At 53.2% G+C, this 14,862-nt stretch overlaps 1 protein-coding gene across 1 annotated transcript; it reads left to right on the top strand.

Moving 5' to 3' along the window:
• Positions 1-1,992: 1,992 nt before the first annotated feature.
• Positions 1,993-9,703, top strand: SPARC (secreted protein acidic and cysteine rich). Its single transcript, XM_042826428.1, has 10 exons — positions 1,993-2,098; positions 5,999-6,068; positions 6,336-6,386; positions 6,658-6,742; positions 6,923-7,044; positions 7,199-7,319; positions 7,453-7,586; positions 7,803-7,951; positions 8,679-8,827; positions 8,982-9,703. The coding sequence occupies exons 2-10, from the start codon at positions 6,012-6,014 to the stop codon at positions 9,008-9,010; spliced, it is 897 nt and encodes a 298-aa protein (XP_042682362.1). The 5' UTR covers positions 1,993-2,098; positions 5,999-6,011; the 3' UTR covers positions 9,011-9,703.
• The last annotated feature ends 5,159 nt before the right edge of the window (positions 9,704-14,862 follow it).

Raw genomic sequence — 14,862 nt, forward strand, 5'->3', positions numbered from 1 at the left:
ATGTGTGAGGTCCACACTTTCTCTTGGCAGCCTGACATCTCATCTCCAACAGCCCTGCTAAACCTTGTGAATGCAGAGAGGGCTCTTTTTTTGCAAGCTCTCCATCATTTCTACAGCTCCTTAAAGCCTGAGGTCACAGAGCCAGCCAGTTGCTCCAGCTCTGCCTCCCAATCCCTGTCATCCTCTCAGGCTGGGCAGTGTGCCCCACACTGGGGGTCCCATTCTTCCCCATAACCAGGAGAACATCACGACTCCTCATGCCACCCTATTTCCAGAAGTGGCTGCACTGCTGCACCAGGCTTCTCATTGCTTTCTCCCAAACCCAGGGTTTAAGCCGCCACGTATGTAAAGAAATGCCTGATCCCTGTTATAATTATCTTCCTGGCACTGCCATTTGTCTGAGCTATTAGAAGAGAGCTTAGCTTTGGGCTGCACTAAAGCGCACTGAGCAATTGCCACGTTGTCAGTTACAAAAACGTGGTTTTTTTTCTCTTGCTTTTTTTTTTTTTCCCCCCCCCTAAAATTTTTTTCCTGTTTTCTCTTTTTTTTTTTTTTTTTTCCTTCCTCCACAGAACTACCAACAGCTGTATGACTTCAATGCGAGCCGTGACTAATCCAGCACAGAGAGCATTCAACTCCTCGGGCGTGGATCAGCCAAATGAAACTTGGATCCTGGGGATATGTGACGTCTGGAGCCATAGAACCCATGAGTGACACTGAGCTGAGGAGCAAAAGGTGCTCCAGGTGTGCTTGTTCCTATTAGAAGGACCCACGTGGCATCAGACACCGTCACCAAGTGACCTCCATGGGCACAGAGGTGTTTCCCTTTTGGGATGTCCATGAGGGCGGCAGCAGCATCCACACAGCATCCAGGAAAGGCTTTTAGGCAGCATGCAGCCACATACAGGGGTCTTCCCTCTCACCTTCCCAGGATCCCGACTGCAGATGTTCCTCATCTCAATGGGAAGTGGCAGTGGTGACACAGCCCCCACCACAATCTCTTTTTTCCCTTGCCTTTTCCTTTTTGTTCTGTTTATCTTTTGCTTCCCTTTGGCCATACGGATGTTTGTGCTGATATCTGCTCCTTTCACATGCAGCAGAAGTGCTGTGAGGGCTGTGCTGACAATATAAATCACAGAGTATCAGGCACTCAGTAGAGCCAGGAGCCAGCACCGGGAGCAGAGACACTCTTCAGGGACACCCAAACTCCAGCAACCAACAGCCTCCCTTCTTAGCTGCTGCTTTTGCTTTGCAGTGCAGCACCATGGCCATGCTGTCTATTGTGGTGAAAAGCAAGGAGAGGGGTGCTGGGGACTTCATCCTAAGCAGGAAGAACAGAAGTGCAAAACAGCCCTGAAAGGTTTGGCTGTTTGGCTGCCTCTGGCTGGGCAGCTGCTCAGGCTGAGTTATGGGCTGCAAGGTCAGAATACCGAGTGATATCAGACTGAACTGGCCTGCAAATTTCCAGGATGGGGGTTTTGCTTTTTCTCCCAGCTGAGCACTTCTGTGCCCCCTGGGAGAATGTCTCAGACATGCCATGACACTCTGCACTCTAGAAAAAGGGGATCATGTCTTCCTCCTCCTTCCCACAAGGCATTTCCTTATGGCAGCAGAGAACAGAGGAGCAATGCCCCTTCTCCTTTCTTCTGCACCCTCCTGAGAACAGAACGCACCAGTTCAGAGACCAAACTATTGCAAAACAACAGCATTTCATGCTTTAATGCAAGCCACGGTTCTGGAAGCTGCACAGACCGAGCAGGGACACGGTTTTCCTCCCAGAGAACTGATACATTCATCTCAGCAATGTGCGTAGGGGGTTCAGGGTCCCCTTCAGCCCCTCCGTCCGTTTGACTTCTCAGCTTTGCCCTGCGCTCCGGGCCGCGCCTCTGCCCGCACTTGGAGCTGGGACAGCCCACCGCGGGGAGAGGGAGAGGAAGGGACCGATTTGGAAAGATAGCGAGGAGGAGGAGGAGGAGGAGGAGGAGGAGAGGAAACCCAGCCCACACTTTGCCTTCCTGCTGCCTCCTTCTAAAACCTGCAGACTCCTCCAGTCCTTCCCAGCTCCCGGAGTTCCCCCAGCCCTGCTCAGGACTACGAGGTACGGCCAGAGCCCCGCTCCTTCCCCCCCCCCTCCCCGTGACACTCAGCCCCGACCACCGCCGTGCGATGCCTTTGGGGACCCCTCCTGCCTCTTTTCTCGCTTCTCTTTGCAGCATCTCAGCTCTTAAACTGTCGCTCAGTTTCACCGCCAGACCCCCGGCTTTAGTGTCACCTGGCCACCCCTAATTACCGGACCTTACCCCTTTCTCCTCTCTGGGCTGTGGGTTATTTCCCTACCGAGGTCAGGACACACAGTATATCCCGAGTTAGAAGGGGCCTATTAGAATAACCGACCTGCAGCAAATCGGCCCCAGTGTGCGCAGTCCGGGCTGAGGCAGCGATGTTACTCACCGGGATATCTGGGGGGACGAACAAAAGAGCTCTCGGCTTTATCTCAGTGCGGCCGCTCTCGTTTTCTCCTGCGAAAACAACAAAACGAGACACTCAGCTTTCTGTTCCGAGCAGATTTCGAAACCTTTCCAGGTCCTGCTGGCTGCTTAGCTCCAGCTGCTCAACTGTCGGAGGGAGAGGCGGGGGAGGAAGGACAAAGCTGTTTTCTTTTTTGGCTTAGCTTTGATGGCTTGGAATCAGTCAGCCTCAACCCCCGTCCACGCAGAAAAGCCCAGGGCTCTCTTCCTTTAAAGGCAGCAGCCGACCTCTGGGTGCGGTGACGTTCAGCCTTAAACTCGGTTCTTTGTGCCCCCGACGGAGCGCACCGAGCGGGACGGGAGCTCAGCTCCCAGCACAGAGAAACGCAGCGCTTTTGAGCTGCGGTGAAATCGGGGGCACCGGGGAGGTGAGCGAAGCACCGGGCGCTCGGAACAGCCCGAAACGCTCCGCCATCCCCTCCAAGGACAACAATAAACCGCGGCAGCCCGACAGGGTGGGCCGGATGGGTTTTACGTGGAAATTAAAAGCTGTCGCGTAGTGCGCAGCTGCTGCAGCCCGGCTATTGTCTGCCACATCGGCAGGAGCCGGGATGCGGGCGGTGATGGGAGGGGGAAGAGCAGAAATAAACTTTTCAAGCTTTCTGCAAGCCCCTCCTTCCTCAGCCCTCTGCTCTTCCATGACTCAGCCCCGGAGGAATGTCGGCTCCCATGGAAACTCCTCCTGGGTCCGCTGCTCGGATGGATGTCGGGGCTGTTATCGCCGCAGCGGCTGTGGCAGGGCGAGCCCGGGGAATGCTTTGAAGATGGTTCGCATTTTTGCAGCGTATTTAGCGGGGTGTTGGGGGGGGTTTCTTTGCTTTCTGCTTTGTGGAGCTGCGCATCAGTGAGAGATCAGCTTTCTGTGCTCCCCGGGAGCCGGAGGGACCCGCTTGCACCTGGCGCGGCACTCCAGCAAAAGGAGAAGCTCAGGCAGGACAGCCAAAAGCTGCATTGCTTCCTCTTCCCAAGTGCAGCCTGCAAGTGGCTCATCTGTGCTCTTCTCTTGGTGCTGCTTTAACTGGATGCAATTTGCAACAAGGCAAGCTGTGACAGCTTCAGGCCAGCACACAGCTGCGCTGGCACGAGGGCTCTCACCCTGATAAATGCAGTCGCAGCACCTCAATAACTGTTTGCAAGGTTTATGGGCTAATAGTGCAGCCATGGGTGTCCGTGCCTTCAGTGACTGCATGGGGAGATGTGGTGGGGAGGATGTTTGTAAGCATGTGCATGGCCTGGAGGGAATTTCTCTCGGCCCTGCGAGCCCACAGTGTGTGAGGGGACCCTCTGCAGTGGGCCTGGGGTCCTTGCCTGTCCTGTGCCTCAGGGAGGAGCTGTCAAAGTGGCCGGGAGGAGGCTCCTCCCCACGCTAACGTGGCATCCCGTGGGGCTTATGCAACCCTGGCCATGGTCAGTGCCACATGGACCAGGTTCCTCCATCCCCTGTCCTCCTCCACCCACAGAAGCACTCTGGTGGGATGGGAGGAGACATCTAGGACTGAGCAGACCCATCAAGAGGCATTTATGGGAGCCACAAGAACGTGTTTACACAGCAGCTGGGAGATGAAGGCCTCTCTTAGGATGCAAGTAGGGTCAAGTGTTGTCTGGGCCATGAGGACAATGCACTGTGACCTCCTCCTTGCTCCCCACGTAAAACCCAGTCAGAGCAGAGGGAATATTGCTCCACAGCCCCTGCATGCAGCTCTGAGCTCATCATGGTTCCAGCTACCAGGGAGCAGCCTTGCTGCTGTGCCAACGCCACACCTGCGCCAGCCCTCAAGTGCCATCATTGGCACAGAACACTTTCTGCCTGGCATATTCCCTATGCCCAGGAGGTTCTGGCTTCTTAGAAAGCACTGCCTCCCGTTGGTACCTGTTGGCTGGTAGCATCCTCTTGGATAGCAGAACCATGGCAGGCCCACATGGAGGGACGCATTGACTTGCACAGTGAGCCATGCTCTTCTGCCAGAGCAACGTCAAAGGCTCCTGTGCTGTTATTTCAGGAGTTCTGGCCATCAGATATTCAGGAAAGGCTGTGCCCTTGCAAAACAGTCAGGGTCTCACAAATACTGCAACGTCCTCTGTGTGCAGCCTCTGACTCCAGGAAGATGTTGTTTTTCAAATAAACTTGTTTTCCTATCTCTGGCATGGGACGGCTCGGCAAGTTGTTTGCTCAGACTCCTTCATGCTCCTTCTTCCTCCAAACACAACACCGGCAGCTCCAGCTGTCTGCTGGCTCCTAACAAGCATGTAATTCCCTGACCCCAGTTCACTGCGTGCCCAGACTTTGAAACTCAGTGCTTTAGGAGCTTGGGGAAATGATCTGAGAGGGCCTTGGTCTGGTTTGGGTTCTTCTTCCACGTGCACATGCCATGGCCTCTCCTCCAGGCTGGGCTCTGCCCACAGAGCATCACTGAACCTCAGAGAACCTTCCAAGGCAAACAAGCCCCTTGGGAGAAGCCCAGGAGCAGCCCTTACAAGCCAGGGGACGGCAGCAGGGGAGGAAATGGCTACATTCAGTACTTTTCCACCTCCTCTCCCAAAAACCACCTCACCAGGAGGGCAGAGCCAGCCATTTCAGTCAGGTCCAGGCAGGGCCCTCAACAGCCTATTAAGCAAATAAAGGCAGAGGGCTGCCCCCAGCCACATCCACACAGGGGGAGTAAAGGGAGCCACAGCTGGAGAACTGAGTTCAGTGGTGGTGGAAGCATCACCTCAGTGGGCAGAAGGAGCAGGTACCTCACTGGGGAGCATGGGATGCTGCTGGCATATCCAGCACCCAGCTGAGGTGCTTCATCCTGCCAAACAGGAAGCAGGGAGCACACAGGGTGAGCTCACAGCTGCAGCTCTCCTCCCAGATCACATCGTAGCCCTCCAAGCCAGTTTGGGACCTTCAGGTCTGAGCAGGAAAGAGAGAAAGCATAGCAGAAACTCCAGCATTTGGGGTGCTAGAGATGGATGCCTGATCCCTGCCACCCCTACAGAGTCCAAGTGGGAAGCATTTTTCTAAGAGATTTAATCTTCAAGCAGCCTGCCCCTCTGTTCCCTCTTGCCTTCCTCCACTTTCTTTGAATGACAAACAAAATCATGGAGACTTTCACTGCCTGTTCTTGGGACTCTCAGCAGCGGCTTTTAGCTTTTTTTTTTTGGTCTGAAATAGTTCCTGTGAGGGAAAGGTGAACAGCTTTGTGCAATTCTTCTAATGCATCCTGGAGAGTGATGGAAGTCTAAACCCTCACCTTCTCACTTTGCAAAATAAAAAGAATTTGTCTTGGAAACAGTATTTGGCCTAAGGTTTCAGCCAGAAAAGCCAGCATGTGGAGCTGCAGGATTAACCAGACAAGGCAGGAAATAGAGCAAGCACCCTTCTCTGCATGTCTTACTGCCAGCTGTGAGCTCAGCATGGAGCTGAGAGGCACAGGGAGCTCCAGTGCCCTCATTGCTCATCCCTCCTCTTCCTCTCCTTTATTCAGGGTTTGCTGAAAGATGAGAGCCTGGATTTTCTTCCTCCTCTGCCTGGCAGGCAAAGCCCTGGCAGCTCCGGTGAGTAATGGAGCCTCCCTCCCTGCTGCACCTAACAGGGATGTATGCGACTCCCGATGCATCCAACGGGGATTCTCTTTTACAATGAATAAAACTGGGACCCCGCTCCCGCCACAGGAAGGACAGAGCAGCTTCACGCTCTCCTATAGTCCCCAAAGGATGGGGAGGTAGAAATCCAAAGGTGACCTTGCCACCTGCCCCAGGGTGTGACCACCTTGGGATCATTGTCCCCAAAGACCCCCAGCTCATGGTCCTTTTTCCCTGCAGCAAGAGGCTCTGCCTGATGAGACGGAGGTGATTGAAGACCTCACCACAGAGGTAGGTGACTGCGCTTCCCCCCATCACCCATCCCTCATGGCACACAGTGCCCTGGGAAGAGCAAAAGGCTTGGAAAGCTTTCCTTGGGGTGCTCTCCCTTGTGCTGTGGAAATTCCCCATAGTGGAAATGAGTGATGTTTCTCAGGTTTCTTCCTCCAGGTATCAATGTTTGCCTGGAAGAAGTTCTTGCATCAGCTCTTCCAAAGCATCTCTAAAGCACAGGGCAGTGGGGGCTGTGCACACCCCATGGACACAATGCCCTCTTTTGCAGGAGCCTGTAGGGGCCAATCCTGTCCAGGTGGAGGTGGGAGAGTTTGAGGAGCCTACAGAAGACGTAGAGGAGATCGTCGCAGAGAGTGAGTCACTCTCCCCATGCCCCACAGCTTTTGCCCTCCAGCAAGTGGAGATGCCATCCCTTCCTGGGATAGGAGACACACAGTCACTCCAAAGAAGCCCAGAAAAAGCCCAAAGGATAGGATCTGTTTCCCAAGGGAGAGCACAGGGCAGGTTCTGACATCACTCCTGGTTTGTCCCAGATCCCTGCCAGAACCATCACTGCAAGCACGGCAAGGTGTGCGAGGTGGACGACAACAACTCACCCATGTGTGTGTGCCAGGACCCCTCCAGCTGCCCAGCCACCTCCGGCGTCTTTGAGAAGGTGAGGGCAAGAAGTTGGGTGATGGGTGGGAGCAGGAAGGGACACCCCAAGGGGCACAGCTGGCTCCAGAGGTGGCAGGTCCCCTTGTCCACCCCAAGGAAGAAGTCGTGCCTCTTCTGGAGGCTCTCACACAGCATCTCCCCATCCTGTGCAGGTCTGCGGCACCGACAACAAGACCTATGACTCCTCCTGCCACTTCTTTGCCACCAAGTGCACCTTGGAGGGAACCAAGAAGGGACACAAGCTGCACCTGGACTACATTGGGCCCTGCAAATGTAAGTGGGATCCTTGCCTTAGTCAAAAGGACGGCTAACCTGAGCACAGCCCCTTAGACCAGGGTTTAAGCAGAAGTCTATGTGGGTTCAGGGAGAGGGAGGGAGGATGCTGACCGCTGTGTGTGGCTTCCAGTCATCCCTGCCTGCCTGGACACTGAGCTGACAGAGTTCCCCCTGCGCATGCGGGACTGGCTGAAGAATGTACTGATCACCCTGTATGAGCGTGATGAGGACAACAACCTGCTGACTGAGAAGCAGAAGCTCAAGGTGAGGGCTTGGGGAGGGAACCCAGGAGCTCACCCTACCAACAGAGCCCAGGGGGGGCAACCCCACACACACCTGTGCACCAAAACCACTGCATCGTTCCCAAACACCGAACTAAACCCTGCAACTTTCTCCATGCACCCAGAGAGCTCTCCCTCAAAATGCTGGCACCCCACGTGCAGCCCCACTGACAAATGCCCCCCATCTCCCCTACGACAGGTGAAGAAGATCCACGAGAATGAGAAGCGCCTGGAGGCCGGTGACCACACTGTGGAGCTGCTGGCCCGCGACTTTGAGAAGAACTACAACATGTACATCTTCCCCGTGCACTGGCAGTTTGGGCAGCTGGACCAGCACCCCATCGATGGGTGAGCATTGGCAGAGTAGGATGGGCTCTTGGCACCTCTCCCTGCCCAAGGTGGTTTGGTGGCAGCAGGAGTTACAGCAAGCTGGAGGCGTGACAAGAGTGTGATGGAGAACAAGAGCTGAGCACATCTGGCAAGGGCTGGGGTGAAGCTAGGGAAGAGGCAGCCTCACCTTCTGCCAACAGCTCTGCTGCAGAAAGAGGGTCCTGCTGCTCCCATCTCTCTTGAGTGGAGTTTCAGCATGCTCAGATTTACTGCTGGGTGACAGTTCCCTAAAACACCTCCACCCAAAGACCACAGGGATAATTTCAACAGCTGAAAGAGCAGCTGCTGGCTTAGCTGTGAGCTGGACATGTGTCTGGGAGCGATTGCACACACAGCCCCATGGAGGGAGCAGCCAGTGAGCACCTCCATCACAGGCTCTTTAATGACTAGCACAGCTGGCTGCATAACCAGACACACATCCATGACAGTGCTCAGTAGTGGATGCTGGGAGGGCACTGGCAGAATCACAGAATGACCACAGTTGGGAGGGACCTCAACGAATCTCCAACCCCCCTGCCACATACAGGGGCGCCAACCTCCCCGTTTAATACTAGACCAGGCTGCCCAGAGCCCCGTCCAACCTGGCCTGGAACACCTCTAGGAGTTCAAAACAAAGTGAGGGCTGGGGTCCCACTCTGGCTCCCACAGCCAGCAGCAAGATGCTGACAGTATGTGACCTTGGCAGGTACCTGTCCCACACTGAGCTGGCCCCGCTCCGTGCCCCACTCATCCCCATGGAGCACTGCACCACCCGCTTCTTTGAGGCCTGCGACTTGGACAACGACAAGTACATCGCCCTGGAGGAATGGGCCAGCTGCTTTGGCATTAAGGAGCGTAAGTACCTGCCTGCAGACCCCTTCTAAAAGCCCCCATTGGGATGAAGCAACGGTTCCTGGGAGTGGAATGCAGGGGAGAAGTGGGGGTGCAGGAGTGACCCCTGCAGGGCAGCATTGTCCTCTAACTTCAATTCTCTCTTTTCCTTCCACAGAGGACATAGACAAGGATCTGGTGATCTAAAGCCCCAGCTTCCTCCTCTCTACTGCCAACTTTGTCTTGTTTTAACCTTCCCACTTCCTTCGGTTTTTGAATCGCTTTTTTGTTTTGTTTTCCCTGGGAACAAGGTGCTAATATAGGTCTAAACGTATGTAGTATGGGTGCTAAGAGAAATAACAGTCCTTCATAGCTAACCTGTTACCACTAGATTACCCACCAGCTACTTCCACCTGCTCTCACTCTCCTCTCTCTCTCTCTCCAATGTGTCTTCACAATTGACCAACCCTGTTCCTGTCCTAAATATCTGCTCCATCTCTGTATCCGCTCTCAGACCGACTCCTGTTAACTCCTGACTAACAGCACAGACTGCCCACAGGGAAGGCAGAGTCAGAAGATGTGGGAAATGGGGCTTTCTGAGCAGAGCAGCTGCAGGTGACATTGTGGCCACCCGGCTCGTGGTATGGGGAGAGCTGAGGAAGGCATAGAAAGGCAGGATGTCATTTTGCTTTTTGGTCCCCTTCCCCCCTCATAAGTTTCATTCCCAGGGCTTGAATTTAACAATCACTAGGCACCAAAACAAAGGGCTAATCCAAGAAACAAGTGGGGAAGCACACAAAAAATAATGAAAAAAAAACAACCAAATGAAACAAATACATCCCATCCTGTAAACCCCCCTTGAAAAATAAAGGTTTGAAAGTGCTTCATGCTTTACCATTACTCACCAGTCTTACTGCAGTTGTGTTCTGTAAGGTGCGATGCGGTGCAGACGTGGGTGCTGGTGGCTGGCCTGGCTCTTGTGGTCCTGCTGCAGCTGAGATAAGGCACTCAGCTGTCCCACATCACGGTGTCCTCAAGCACATCCCACCTCTGCTTTGGTCATCCTTAAATCCCAGCCCTGTTCTTCCAGGGGAGCTGCGTGTGCCACACACACACAGACACACTGTGCACTGTTTCCTCTTGATGAGGATTTGTGGGTTGAGGGATGGGTGGGAAGGGAGAAAGTATTTGGATTTTGCTTTATGGAAAGAGTTCTGATGGGAGTGAAGGGGTGATTAAGTGTCACAGGCTGAGTACTCTTTCTGACCTCTGAATGTTCCCTGTGCCTTATATTATTACATTTCTGCCACAGTGTGAGCAATCCAACAAGTCTCTGTAATAAAAAAGTACTGATTTGAAACACCAACGCAGAACGAGCTTGCAGTGTTCCTCTGTTTCTTCCCACCCCAAACTGGGAGGAGGGCAGCACATGGATCCCACAGAAACAACACTTCCACATATCTCAGGTTTGACCTCCAGGACTCCAAAGATGCTGAATATTCAGGGTCTTCATCAAGATAGCAATAGGACAAAAGGGAATGACCTTAAGCTGTGCTAGGAGAGATTCAGGTTGGATATTAGGGGAAATGTCTTCCCAGAAAGAGTAGTGATGCAGTGGCACAGCTGCCCAGGGGATGTTTGAGAACTGTGGAGATGTGGCACTGAGGGATGCCATCAGTGGGCATGGTGGGATGGACTGAGGATCTTAGGAGTCTTTTCCATTCTGTGAAATCAATCCATTCTGTGATTTGGAATACCTATGAAGAATGGCCGGTTCCCTCAACCATCTCCAAGAAGGCGTCAATGTGAAAATTACATTCTGGGGAGGAAGATGGGCTCAGTGCCACGCTTTATGTCAAGGCTGAGAAGAACTGCAAGGACTGCGGCACACGGGAGGGAGCTTTGCAGAGTGCAACGTTAACAGAGGACTTTGGGAGGCGCTAAGTAATTGCCGAATAGTTGTGCCTGGGATAAGCGACACTCCTGCTGGGAAAAGTGAAGCGTAATGATGGGAAACCTAAACAGATTCTCCTACAAACTGATGTGCCAGCTGCCGGGAAAAGTGAAAAGGCACAACAGTAGAAAAAAAAACACTGGCAATTGCACAGGCTAAAAATATTCACATGGCAAAGAGGCCATGACATCCCTGTGCATCTCATCCCTTAGCAGAACACACTCAGACAGGTGCTGTAGGATCAGCATGCAGGTGGAGATGGCTGCCTGCTCAGCCAGGAACTCCTCCTGCTCCACCAAGATGCAGCTGCACTCCTTCCAGCCACAGCTCTCATGCAACAGAAGGCATCCCAGCCAGCTGGTAAGTCAGCAGCTCCATCAGCAAAACCAGTTATCACAGCTCAAGGAGAAGAAAGGATCCGTCTCCAGGGCTGTGTCCCATCTGAGGGGATGATGCTCATGTCCCAGCAGTTTGGCAGAGCCCAAAGGATCCAACTCAGCACAGCTGTCCTGGCTGCAAGGCAGCATCAAAGCCACCACAGAAGGTTGCAGCAGGGCAGCTCTTAACCCTTAGAAGCTCACAGCCTGAAGTATCAGGTTGCTGGAATTTCACTGCCTTGGGGCAAACGCCATACCTGGGGTTAAATCAGGACTTGAGGAATAAACTGGCCTTTTTAAACTTGCAGACCCAGACGGTGGATGAGAACAGCCATCTCCCTGTTAGAGCTGAAATTGAGCCTTTCAGAGCCTGCTCAGCAGTAAAGGAACACGGCTGTACTTTCCACGTGGAAATTCTCCCTGTGGTTAGTGCTGACTGAGGACATGGTTTGCAAACACAGGAAAAAAAGAGAACAGAAAAATAACGTCAAGCTCTGGATCTGAAGGCAGCATGACACAAGCACCATCTGGCTCAAGTGCTGCCGAGCACTCACAGACAGAGCTCATTCACTTCATGGGTTGGTTGCAGTCCTCAGGGCAGTGCCACAGAGCAGTGCACTGAGCATCCTCCTGCCTGCATTCATCAGAGAGGGTGGGAGGGGAGTAACAGCTGTGCTTCCAGCAGAAAGAATGCATGAGGAAAGCCTTTCAGACCTGGAGGGGGAGTGCCTGACTCTCTCCCTCAAATTCCTGGACCTACTGGTTAGTTATTGCTTGATTCAATGGGGCATTGAAGCTCAAAGATGTTTTGTTCCTCCAAGCTCAGAGCAGACAGAGGCAGGACACAAGTGTGAACAGGAGCTGGGTTAATGCTGCCTCCCAGCTGCTCCGGTGCAAAGCAGTGGCACAGCAGGTAATTATTTGTGTAGGGGATTACAGTGTCTGCACTGACCACACAGAATCACAGAATCATTAAGGCTGGAAAGATCATAAGTCCAACAATCCACCTGCCACCAGCTCTGCCCACTGAGCACATCCCTCAGTGCCACATCTCCACATTCCTCGAACATCTCCAGGCACGGTGATCCATCACCTCTCTGGGCAGCTGTGCCACTGCCCAACCACTCACTCAGAGAAGTTACACACTGTTTTATTTCATGGCCTCCCACATATCTCATGGCCACTTCTCAATTAAACCCACTTTCCTTCAGCTTTAGTGTTGCACATCCAACAATCACAGAAACTCTGATTCAGTGTTTCTGCAGAAATGACTTGCCCCAGGCCACATCTTCATGTGCATTCCCTACATTTTTTTTTAATTTCGTATTCCTTTTGATCACTGCTTCAATTGGACCAGAGCGACTATGCAGATCTCGTTATTTCTTGCCTGAACATCTCACTGATCACCTTTGCTGCCCAAGTTCAGGAGCTTTGTTGCTATTGGGTTTGGGACCAAAATTCCCCACATGCTATGCCAAGCCTTCCTCAGTGCTCGTGTCCCCACATGAGTAACACTGGCCTGCAAGCACCTGAGCTGGACACTGATGGAGGCTGTGGTAACCTCTTTACTTTTGCCACAACCTCTCTCCCTGAAGCATCTGCTGCTGGGTGTAGAGATGGGTCAAGGCAGGCTTTGGTCCTGCCATCATCCTAGATGAATTACACCACAGTCATGGACTGGCTGCCTGGGCTTGAGCAGAGTATCCTGTGGGATTCCTCATTTCCTCTTGGTCACGGTGCTCCAATGAAATCCTCACTGTATCACATCAGGTGGTCTTTCACTACCTGGGATCCAGCTGCAGGATGAAGCCACAGTGCAGATTTTCATGCCCTTCAAACAGCTGTTCCCTATCCTGAGCACTACCCACACGCAGGTGAGCCTCTACCCTGTTCCACAGGAACACTTCCTCTTCCTGTACAGCTATTCAGAGCACACACTGGATGCTGGAGCATGTTACTTGCATGCCTTGTTTGCATCCCGCTCCTCAAGCCAGCAGCTGGCATTTGATGAGCTACCTGTGGCAGGAAGAAACATGCTGCAATAATCAGAGGGCAAATCTGGAGGACTACAGTTCACCCCTCAGAGGCAGATGCCCACATCCCTCACACATTAACCATAACACAGGGCCTGTGCATTCAAATGCTCTCAAACCAGTGCTGGCAAACTTCTTCCCTGGCTGGGGAAGCTCACTTCCCTGGAGATCCTGGCATACTGCAGGCAAGCTGGAAGGAGCACCAAGATAATACCCCCCCTCAGTAGTGCAAAGAATGAATGAGATTTGGAGAAGCCCAAGCCCCTCTCTCCTCAACTGCCTCTCTGCCTAAAAACTGGCAGGGTGAAAGTGCCCAGCACGTTTCACACCTGAAAACCTGGTTACCAAGCAGCTCTGATGCTCCAGTGTCACTATGCTCAGCCCACAGCACAGCACCTAGCCCTTCTCCCTTTACTCCAGACCTCATCACCATCACCCCAAGCAGCTGCAGTGCCACAGCAGGAAGTCCCTGGCTGATGGAATCAGCATCTTTGGGATGGGTCATCCACCCAAGAATGATGAGTCCTGGCTTAATAAGCCAAATGTTGGATGGGAAGGAACTCTTCTGGGGTTCCCACTGCTGGCATAGCCAGGTTGCCTTCCTCACCATCACGGGGTGCAAGCGCTCAGCTCCAGGCTCTGCTAATGGCTCCCTTTTTCCTCTGCACTGGAGCCTTCCTTTCTTTTTGCCTCCAGCCATACCTTTAACATGTGTGGGCAAACCCAGGCTCCTGAACGCAATTCAGTTCATGGCAAAGGTGTCAGGGCATGTTCTGCTCTGAGAGGAGGAATGGTTGAATCGCTGGGGAATGGCCAGCCTTGAGCTGCCAGGGCTGAGAAGCCTGGCTTCCTAGTTGATCCATCTTGGGAGCTCCTAAGCTAACCCAAGGAGGAATGGGTTGGCAGATGGACGGGGGCAAGACCCCCTCTGCAAAGGGCTCCTTCCACAAGGGTGCCAAAGGATCTGAGGGAAGAAAAAAATGAATGAATTTTCCCCCTGCTTTGGCTTCCCATCTGCCAGTGCTTTTCAAAGTCTTCTTTCCTTCTAGGAGGAAGATCAAAAAAATCTTTCCCTTTTGTGCAGACAACAGAAACCACATGGCAGAACCATACTTAGCACACTTGTGCACACACACACAAGTAGGTTCCTGGTTAACCTGCCAAGTTTCCTCTCCTCCTAAGTTGTTCCACACCCTCCATGGGCTCAGCCCGTCCTTGCACAGCCCCTTTGGTCCCAGTCACTGTTACACCATACTAAAGCTGGATCCAGACAGCTGTGAATCCTCCCACCACTCTGATGGAGGGCAGCAGTCAGAGTCCTCAACCCAAGCCACAAGCCTGCAGGTTGGCCCTGCTGCCAGCCACAGCTGGTGCCTAGCTCTGTGCATCCTTGCTTTGCCTCTGCTCCCCTCCAGCCTGATATAAGCTGATTGCCCAGGGAAGGCAGCTGGCCCTGGACCACATAGCACTGCAGCCTCAAGCTCTTCAGAGTTGGACACCCAACTCCCATACCCATTTCTCTGAGTATCTACTCTGAGCCCACACACCTTCCCAGGAAGTGCTGCAGGGCATTTTTCTGCTTCTTTCTGCTGGAGCTTCCAGCCTCCCCCATATCTCCAGATCTGAATCACCAGGGACGGGCCATGGCCAGCAGCCATCCAACACAGCTACCCCATCTTGGGAGTGACACTAGTG

The sequence above is a fragment of the Centrocercus urophasianus genome, unplaced genomic scaffold, assembly GCF_019232065.1.
Source record: "Centrocercus urophasianus isolate 14NV4802_14NV808 unplaced genomic scaffold, USGS_Curo_1.0 seq_26, whole genome shotgun sequence".
Lineage (NCBI taxonomy): Eukaryota > Metazoa > Chordata > Aves > Galliformes > Phasianidae > Centrocercus > Centrocercus urophasianus.

Coding starts and splice junctions, on each gene's coding strand:
- SPARC (XM_042826428.1), top strand. CDS start 6,012: ATGAGAGCCTGGATTTTCTTCCTCCTCTGCCTGGCAGGCAAAGCCCTG. Junction 6,387..6,657: donor TTGAAGACCTCACCACAGAG/GTAGGTGACTGC, acceptor CCTCTTTTGCAG/GAGCCTGTAGGGGCCAATCC. Junction 6,743..6,922: donor AGAGGAGATCGTCGCAGAGA/GTGAGTCACTCT, acceptor GGTTTGTCCCAG/ATCCCTGCCAGAACCATCAC.